Source organism: Crocodylus porosus, unplaced genomic scaffold, assembly GCF_001723895.1.
Source record: "Crocodylus porosus isolate Cpor-Errol unplaced genomic scaffold, CroPor_comp1, whole genome shotgun sequence".
Lineage (NCBI taxonomy): Eukaryota > Metazoa > Chordata > Crocodylia > Crocodylidae > Crocodylus > Crocodylus porosus.
The window spans coordinates 39,027,514-39,036,439 of record NW_017728915.1 but is presented as its reverse complement, the minus strand read 5'-3'; the positions used below and the strand labels follow the sequence as shown (position 1 = coordinate 39,036,439).

Here is an 8,926-nt window from a genome sequence, read left to right as displayed (position 1 = left end):
GCGGCTGCTGCTGGGGGCCGCGCTGGCCGGCGCCTTCCTCGCCCTCTACGTCGCACGTGAGTGTGCCCTGCGCCTGCCGGGGCCCGCTGGGCCGCTGGCGCCCTCCCCGGCTCCGATGCCAGCGCCGTCTCCCTGCTTCTGCGGGCGGCGCAGGGAGATGCAGCCCCCGGCTCCCGCCCCTCGGGCAGCCGGGGCAGAGCTCAGCCCTGTCTGGGGGGCGCCTTTGCTGGTCCCTCCTGCAGGGGCCCTGCTCTGGGGCAGGGGGGCCTCATCCACGGGGCTGGGGCTTTGCGACGGGGGGAGCCCCGGTCTGCAGCAGGGCGTGCGGGGCACGCAGCCAGCCTGGGCCCCCTCTGCCTGTGTCGTGCCCAGGGCTGGAGCTGTGCGACCCCCCGCACCGCCTCGTGGTGGTCATGGTGGCCGGCGGCTGCTGGGTGGCGGGGGAGCTGCTGCTGCCCGGCCTGGCCGTGCTGTGCCAGGAGTGGCGGGTGCTGCAGGGCGCCGTGACCCTGCTGCTGGCGGCGGTGGCCGTCTGCGCCAGGTAAGGACCGGCCCCTGCGGCGGATGGGGGGCTGCTCTGGCCCTGGGAACAGTCGAGTGCAGCTCCAGCCTCTCCAAGGCCGGCGTGGATCAAAGCTTGCCCGCACCCTCCATCTCGAGTGCTGCGGGCAGGCGCCACGGGTAAATATTTGCCGAGGCTGGAGCTGTTGGGCTGGATGGGCCAGCCCCGGGGGGTGGCGCAAGGATGGGGAAGAGTAGGGGCTGGGGCAGGGCTTGCCTGTCTTGGGTGCCTCGTGGAGCTGGGGCCTGCCGTGTCCCTGGGCACGGGGCATGAGGGGTAGGGTCTGTGCCCAGGCTGGTGTGGAGGAGGGGGCTGGGACTGCTGCTGCTTTCTCCCTAATGCTGCCGGTGGGGGCTGGAGCGCTCTCTGGGACCCCACTGATGGTGGTGCTGCCCCCCCCGCAGCTGCCCCTGGCTCTTCCCGGAGTCGCCCCGCTGGCTCCTGGCCACGCGGCAGCTGGAGGAGGGCAGGGCGGTCCTGCGGCGCCTGGCCGAGGGCAACGGTGTGACCCTGGAGGACGACTTCTACAGCCGGGAGCACTTGTTCGCAGGTGAGGGCTGGGGGCGCTGGGGCTGGAGCCCACCACCGCCCCGCTGCCCGCGCTGACCCTGCCCCCTTGCAGCGACAGAGCTGGACTCGCTGTCGGAGGGGCCCCCGCTGCCCCGGTACCACTCAGTCTGCGAGATCGTCGACACCCGCGTCATCTGGAAGAACAGCCTCATCCTGGGGTTCACTGCGTAAGGACCACAACGCGTGGGCACCGGGGGGCTGCTGGGGTCCCCGCACTTCTTCCTCAGTGTCTTCCTGCCCCCGGCCTGGGGGCCAGGCCTGGCCCGTGTGCCCCTCGTCCCGGCCATGGCTGCTGGACCTGCTTCATCCTGCCTTGTATCCCTGCAGTCCCAGCCCCGTGGCTCGGACCAGGCTGAGCCCGGAAGGTGATGGGGACAGACACACACCTGTGCACGTGCATCTCCCCCCCAGGTTCATCGGCAATGGCATCCGACACTGCTTCACCCGCAACCTGGCACCCTACCCGCCCCGCTTCTACTTCTCCTATTTCCTGCTGGCGGCCACCGAGGCCGTGGCCTGCCTCTGCCTCTGCCTCACTGTGGACCGCTTTGGGCGGCGTGCCATGCTGCTGCTCTGCACCATCCTCACGGGCATCGCCTCGCTGCTGCTGCTGGCGCTCACCCAGTGTAAGGCGCGGGGCGGCTCGTGAGCAACCCTTGGGCTCCACTTCTGTCCTGCGGGATGCAGGGGCGCTCCCTGAGCCATGGGGGAATTGGGAGTCCACCCCCTCTGACGTCCTGCTGCCTGTACCGAGTGCCCCTGGGCGCTCCAGGGTGATGGGGGACCTCCCCCCCAGCCCACGGGTGGCTGTGCACACAGTGCTGGGATATAGTGTGGGAGACCTCCCCTCCCACCCTCAGGTCTCTGGAGCGTCCCGTGGATGGCGCTGGTCCTGCTTTCCATTTCCAGCCTGCTGCTCCAGGCTTAGGGTGCATTGGGGGCAACAAGTGGGTCTCCCCAACTGCTTCCCTCCTCCCCCCAGATCTGCTGGACTCGGTGGTGCTGACCCTTTCTGTCCTGGGCATCACATCCTCGCATGCTGTCGCTATGCTCAGCATCCTCTTCGCTGGCGAGGTGCTCCCCACCGTGCTCAGGTAAGAGAGGGCCCTGCTTTGCCCCTTTCAGGGGTGGGCACATGGCGGCGCTGAGCTGTGGCACCTACTTCTGCTCCGTGGCTAGGTGCTGAAGCCTGCTCTCCCTTGCAGGGGCTCGGGCCTGGGCCTCATCCTGGCAGCCAGCTTCATGGGCCAGGCGACAGCGCCCATCATGGCCATCCGCAACAGCCGTGGCTTCTTCCTGCACCACTTAGTCTTCGCCTCCTTTGCCATCCTCTCCGTGCTCAGCATCATGCTGCTGCCCGAGACCAAGGGCAAGGCCCTGCCCGAGTCCGTGGAGGACGGGGAGCGCCAGCGCCGGCCCGCGCTCTTCCGGGCCTCGCGCCGCAAGGACCGGCTACCCCTGCTCTTGTCCCACAGCCAGGATGACTCCCAGAGCTACGCCCGCCTTGTCACGGCCACCAAGAAGCTGCTGGGCTCCACGCACCGGGGCCCTCGCCTGCTGCCGGCCACCCCCCGTGCCTATGGGTCCCATCTGGGGACATAGCTGGGTCCAGTGTTCGGTATGGACGTAAAGTGGGGGAGCTGCAACCGGCCGCGGGGAGGGGAGTGCGGAGGCCGGGGGTGTCTGGGGGCTGCATGGGGCAGCTGGGCGCTGGGGTGGTCCTGTGAGCGTACGCTACAGGCCGCAAGGTGCCCGTGCTGTGCTCAGGACAGACCCTCTGCGTCCCTGCCCGTGCTGTGCCTGGGGGGTCCTGCAGCACACGGTGCCCGTCCCCCTACCCTGCAGGCCAGGGGCAGACCTCACCCCGGCAGGCCCCAGCTGGGGGTGGGGGGTGACGCTCCCTGTGTGCCCGGCGCTGCCAATAAAGTGCCTTGTTTCTAGCCCGGGCTTGGCTCTGCTTTATTTCTCCCAGGCTGTCCTGGCTCCCAGCGGCCGGGGGCCTTCCCTTGCCTTGGGTGCACGTCCCCGCCCCCTCGGCCTGCCCCCACGGTGCTAGCGCTGCCTGCAGTGGTCTTGGCTCCTCTCTCCAGGCTCCAAGTCCCCTTCCCTGCTGTATTTGTGCCCCTTGCTGTCTGGTCCCTGCCTGGGCCCTTGTCCTCTCCTGCTGCCCCCAGCCTGGCGCTGCTTGCTCAGCTGCTGTCTGGGCCGTGGTCCTGCCCCTGCCCCTGCCTTGGCTTCGGTGCTCTCAACCCTTGGCCCAGACGCGCCCAAGGCTGGCTCCCTTGCTGCTGCTCCTCATGTGCTGCAGAAGTCCAGCATAGGGGTCCCTCTGGCTTGGGTAAATGATCCCCTTCCCTCCCCCCTTGCTCTGCCTCTGCAAGGAAGAGCCCTGCCCTGTATCGCTCCATGGACCGCGGCCTGTAGCCAGGAGCAGGGCCTGGGCCTGAGCCTCCGCTGTGCTGTACAGGTGCTTTCTCCCAGCCTGGCTGGTGGGCTAGGGACAGGGCAGGGGGCTGCTGGCCCATGCACCAGGGGCTTGGGGCTGTTCTCCCCGTGCAAAAAGTTGCAGGTTTAGGGTTGAAAGCTGGGAAAACCCTAGTGCACGTGTGTCACTGAAAGCAAAGTCCCCCTGTGCCGCAGGCGCCCGTGCCGCACGCTGGAGCGGGGCAGCCTGGTGCAGCGCCCCGGCCGCCCCTACTGCCCGTACAGGTCCGCCAGGCGCCGGAAGCGCGGGCCCCACTCATGGAGGTAGTCGTAGTCCTGGTCGCCATCCTCCAGGCTGGAGACGATGGAGCTGAGTGTCCCGGCCACGGAGCCCGAGCCCTCGTAGTCGTAGATGAGAGCCGTGTCATACGGAGGCACGCTGGGGTCGCTGTCGGCCGCGTCCAGCCCCTGGGGGTGCAGGAAGGAGGTCAGGCGCAGCAGGGCCCTGCGGCAGGGTGCATGTGCCCGGCAGATGGGGGGGTATGTTCAAGGACCAGGTCTGGGAGCTGTGGGATGGGCAGTCGGCACATCTTCCTCTCTAAAGTTTAGCTCTGCTGCGTCCGAAGGACGGGGCCTAGTGGGCTGGCAGCGCCACGGCCCTGGGAGCTGGACAGGACCCCAGGCCTTGGCTGGGGGACATGGCGGGGGGTCCCCCACGGCCCACCTGCCTCCTCTCACCTCGTTGATGAAGTCCTCGATGTCGGAGGGGCCGGCGGGCAGGCGCCGGGGGTACAGAGGAGAGCCGTAGCTGTACGGCGCGTCCCTGCGGAGCGGCTGCTTACCCCGCAGCGACGGCGGGGGGAACAGCTCAGGGTGGCGCAGCTGGTTGAGGTCATAGGCGTCCTGCGGGGAGGACGGGGTTAGGGGGGTCCCGGGGGCTCCTCCTGCCCATGCTGCACTCAGATCCCCCCGTCTCACCTGATCCTCCTCGCCACCGCCCTGCTCGTCGTAGTTGAGGATGTTGTCCCGCAGGTCGTCCCGAGACCCCGCCAGCAGCCCCTTGCGCAGCGCGCGCTGCCGACACCGCTCCCCGATGGCGGCCAGCAGGACCAGCACTGCCGGGACAGACGGACGTGGCGCGTGGGGCTGGGGTGAGGAGCGGGGGGAGAGCGGGGCGAGGTCGGGGCCGCCGTCTCACTTACGCAGCAGCAGGATGATGGTGCCCAAGACGCTCATGAGGGCCCCGAAGCTGAGGCCGGCACCCACCGCGGAGGCGGCCACGGTCCCCTCCCAGCAGGTGCCGCTGTCCCCGCAGAGGCACGCGGACACGTTGAGCGGCTGCTTCTGCTCCTGCGGCGGGCTCCCCGAGTCGCGGACCAGCACGGGCAGCACGTAGAGCCCCTCGGGCACCTCCGCCAGCAGCCTCAGCGCGGCGTGGGTCTCTGCGGGCGGGGAGGGGAGACGGAGAGGCGTGGGACACGGTGCCCGCGCGTGCCCCGCTGGCCAGGCTCTGCCCCGCTCCCTGTGCCAGCCCCGGCCCCTCACTGTTGACGCGGCTGAGGGTCCAGTTGCGGGCGAGCTGGGGGTCTCCGGAGCCCAGGCTGAAGTTGAAGGGCTCGGCGTGGGGCGACAGGTCCTCGTCGGTAGCGCTGAGCAGCAGGGGCCGGCCCCGGCCCGGCTGGCTGCACACAACGCCGGCCAGCGGGGTCAGGACGGGCGCGTGGTCGTTGACCTCCCAGATCTCGATGGAGAGGGTCCCCGTGGCCGTGAGCGGGGGCTCGCCTGGGGGCAAGGGAGCGCAGAAAGCAGGGGTCAGGGCCTGGCACTGCCCTCCGCGGGCTGGGGCGAGGGGGCAGGGAGGACAGGCCTTACCGTTGTCGCTGGCCAGGACGAGGGCCGTGTACAGGCCTCCCTGCAGGAAGGCCGAGAGCCGTGGCAGCTCCCGCGTGGTCAGCACCCGGCCGGAGCCCGGCTCCACCCGCAGCCAGGCTGCTGGGTCGTAGGCCAGGGCGTAGCTGGGGGCAGACGGGGACCGGTCAGCGGGGCCCCCTGGCATCCCCAGTGCAGGACGAGGGGTGGTTCTTGCCCCTGCCCCGGGGAGGGTCTCACCTGAGGGCCTGGGGCTGGCGGATGTCGGGGTCGCTGGCGCGGTAGACGGTGACCTCGGTGCCAGGCGGTGCCCCCTCGGCCACGCTCACCAAGCGCGGGTTCTCCGGGAAGACGGGCGCCTCGTTCACGTCTCGCACGCGCACGTGCACCGTGGCCAGCGCCCGGGCGCTCGGCGGGGCCGCGGGGTCCAGCACTTGCTGGTTCTGCACCGAGACCGTGAGCGCGAAGCGGTCCCGGACTTCGTGGTCCAGCGCCTGGGCAGAGAGGGTCAATGTGGAGCCACGGGCCCTCATCCAGCAGGGTCCCAGCCCGCCCAAGGAAGTTGAAGTGCCCTTTCCTCTGCGCCACCCCTCTCGTGGCATAGCTGCCCCTGGCAAGGGTGCGTGTGCCAGGGTGGGGATCTCTGCAGTAGCCCTCACCTTGGCGGTGGAGAGGACGCCATCGTTGGTGCGGGGGTCGGTGCGGATGGCGAAGACGCCCTCGGGGTCGCCCTCCAGGATGGTGAAGCGCGCCAGCCAGTTGGGGGAGCCGGGCAGGTCCTTGTCGTGCACCAGCACGCGGCCCACCTCGGCCCCCCGCACGTCCTCTGCCACCTCCAGGGAGAACTGCGGGAGAGGACGGGGTTGCACCGCTCTGCCCCGCTCCCACTGGCCCCCAGCGGGGTGAAAGGGACCCGGGCGTCCGGCCCCAGTCCCTACCTCATCCTCCGTGAACTCGGGCGGGTTGTCGTTGACGTCGTCCACGTAGATGACCGCGGCAGCCGTGGTGGTGAGGCCGTCCCCGGACATGTCGGCTACTTGGAGCGTCAGGTTATACACGGCCACTGCCTGGACGGGCATGGGTCACCACCTGGCACTGTCAGCGTGGCCCTGTGCCCCCAGTGACCGCCTCTGCATGGCCTGGGCACCCCCACCCCGGTGCACCCTGCCTGAGCCATGCTGGGCTGCCTGCTTGCCCTCCGTCACCCCCTGCATTAGCCACGCTCGGCCCTGTGCCCCCTACACCTCTACCTACTGAAAGCCCCCACCCAGCCGCTGCCAGCCCCACCCCAGGGCTGCCCCAAGCACCTCAGCTCTGCTTGCAAAGCGCCCTGGACACCACCCAGCCCCCCCACCCCATAGTGCAGGGGCCGGGTCCCCAGGGCCTGTTACCTCTCGGTCCAGCCCGGCCTGGGCGGTGCGGATCTCGCCCGTGGTCTCGTTGATGTGGAAGGCACCGGTGGCTGGCTCCAGGATGGAGAACCGCAGCACCGCGTTGTCCGTGTCGGGGTCATCGGCATCCGTGGCCTCTGCCGTCATCACCAGGGTACCTGTGAACACACACGTGCACACACACAGTTACAGAATCACAGACAATGAGGGTTGAAGGGAGCCCAGGAGTCGCATCTACTCCAACCCTGCGTTCAAAGCAGCACCAGCCCCAGCTGCATCATCCCCGCCACGGCTTTGTTGAGCTGGGGCTTAACAGCCGCCAAGGGTGGAGACTGCACCACCGCTCTGGGTAAGCTGCTCCAGGGCTTCACCACCCTCCCAGTGAGAGCGTTTTCCCTAATATCCAACCTCAGCTTCCCTTGCTGCAGCTGGAGCCCATTGCTCCTTGTCCTGCCATCGGCCCCACTGAGACCAGCCCAGCTCCGTCCTCTTTGCAGCCCCCCGGCAGGGAGCTGGAGGCTGCTGTTCAATCCCCCTCGGTCTTCTCTTCTGCAGACTCAACCAGCCCATTTCCCTCAGCTTCTCCTCCCCAGGCCTGTCCCCCAGGCCCCAGCCATTTTCATTTCTCTCTGCTGGACTCTGTCCAATGTGTCCACATCCTTTCTGCCGTGGGGGCCCACAGCTGGACACAGGACTCCCGATGTGGCCCCCCCCCCGGTGCCGAATAGAGGGGAAGACTCACGTCCCTCCAGCTGCTGGCACCGCTCCCACCAACGCAGCCCAGGACGCCGGTCGCCTTCTTGGCACCCAGGGCGCGTCGTTGGCACATGCAACAAAGCGCGCCGGTGGCTCGGCGCCAGCCCCCACGCACCCACCTGGCTCGGCGCCCTCCATCACGTGCCCCGTGAACACCTCCTGCCGGAAGAGGGGCCGGTTGTCGTTCTGGTCCACCACGATGATCTCCAGGTCAGTGGGGTCCTCTAGCGTCCTGCCCCCCAGGTCCAGCGCGTAGGCCTTCAGCTGGGCACAGGACGGGGTGTCACCGGCAGCTCGCAGTGCCCACCCCCGGGCAGCTGCAAGCCCCCCGGCTAGGGGAAGGGCAGCCAGCCGGAGGGGGTAGGCAGGAGGCTGCGTTGCAGGGGTGTTCAGGGAGCCGGGCTTACGCGGAAGCGCTCGGTCTGCTCCCGGTCCAGCACAGTGTTGAGGAAGACCTTCCCACTGAGCTTGTCGATGGAGAAGACGCCCAGCGGCTCCTCGTCCACCCCCGGCCCCTTGATGCTGTAGATGACGCCCCCGGGCTGCTGCTTGTCCGACTTGATCTGGCGGGGTGGGGGACAAACCCAGGAAGCAATGGGGCTGGCACTGCTGCAGGATGCTCACAGCCCCCACCTCAACCCCCTTTCCCTAGGAGATGCCCAAGGGTGGCATGTGCTGCCTCACCCACCACTGCCCGCCCATGCATGCCCCCACCCCTGCAGTGCACCGTGAGGGCCGGGCATAAGGGGAAGGGTCCTGTGCGCAATGCTGGGGGGGGGCGGGGCTGTGGCCTTGCACTTAACGGTAGATTAGTGTGTGCATAGGAGCACATGTGCATGTGTGTGTGTAGATGTGTATGTGCAATCGGCAGGTGCGTGTATGCATGCATGCATGTACCGTGGAGGAGGCTACACATGCGTGTGTGTGTGTGTGTGTTATACAGGGTGTTTGTAAAAGTCCTTGTGCAACTTGAAACTGTAATCCCCTCGGATGTACACATGATAGAGGCACACTCTAAACAGCGATTGAAAGCAGCATGCCTTATGTTTTTTAGCACAGCGTACGCTATGCAGAGGGTAAGGATCACAAGTGCAATTCATGAAATCTCACAGCAGCAACTGGAAAATGTTTTCTATGATTTGGAAAATCAGACTGAACGCCGTCTCATGAGATACGTATATTGAAGTGTAGACGTCTGAACTGTATTAAGTTAAAATTGAGTTCTGCTTTCAGTCGCCGTTTGCAGTTTGCTTCTATCATGTGCACCTCCAAAGTTATTACAGTTTAAAGTTGCACAAGGACTTTATAAACATTTTATACACACACACACACACAAAATATCTGTGAGCTTGCA

General features: G+C 67.4%; 2 protein-coding genes across 2 annotated transcripts in view; one reads left to right on the top strand and one right to left on the bottom strand.

Annotated features, from left to right (window-relative positions):
* The first annotated feature begins 6 nt into the window (after positions 1-6).
* Positions 7-3,069, top strand: SLC22A31 (solute carrier family 22 member 31). The gene is made up of 7 exons (XM_019536045.1): positions 7-56; positions 373-541; positions 967-1,112; positions 1,191-1,299; positions 1,544-1,758; positions 2,115-2,226; positions 2,338-3,069. Exons 2-7 carry the CDS (start codon positions 414-416, stop codon positions 2,732-2,734), a joined length of 1,107 nt encoding a protein of 368 aa, XP_019391590.1. The 5' UTR covers positions 7-56; positions 373-413; the 3' UTR covers positions 2,735-3,069.
* An 86-nt stretch (positions 3,070-3,155) lies between these two features.
* Positions 3,156-8,926, bottom strand: part of CDH15 (cadherin 15) — a 12,455-nt gene continuing 6,684 nt past the window's right edge. Inside the window, exons 2-13 of the mRNA XM_019535457.1 lie at positions 7,980-8,191; positions 7,692-7,836; positions 6,817-6,974; positions 6,364-6,492; positions 6,085-6,270; positions 5,666-5,919; positions 5,429-5,571; positions 5,102-5,338; positions 4,759-4,998; positions 4,535-4,671; positions 4,295-4,459; positions 3,156-4,024 (exon numbers count right to left, since the gene is read on the bottom strand). Coding sequence (XP_019391002.1) covers positions 3,827-4,024; positions 4,295-4,459; positions 4,535-4,671; positions 4,759-4,998; positions 5,102-5,338; positions 5,429-5,571; positions 5,666-5,919; positions 6,085-6,270; positions 6,364-6,492; positions 6,817-6,974; positions 7,692-7,836; positions 7,980-8,191 — 2,204 coding nt within the window. The 3' untranslated portion in view covers positions 3,156-3,826. The remainder of the gene's footprint in view (positions 4,025-4,294; positions 4,460-4,534; positions 4,672-4,758; positions 4,999-5,101; positions 5,339-5,428; positions 5,572-5,665; positions 5,920-6,084; positions 6,271-6,363; positions 6,493-6,816; positions 6,975-7,691; positions 7,837-7,979; positions 8,192-8,926) is intronic.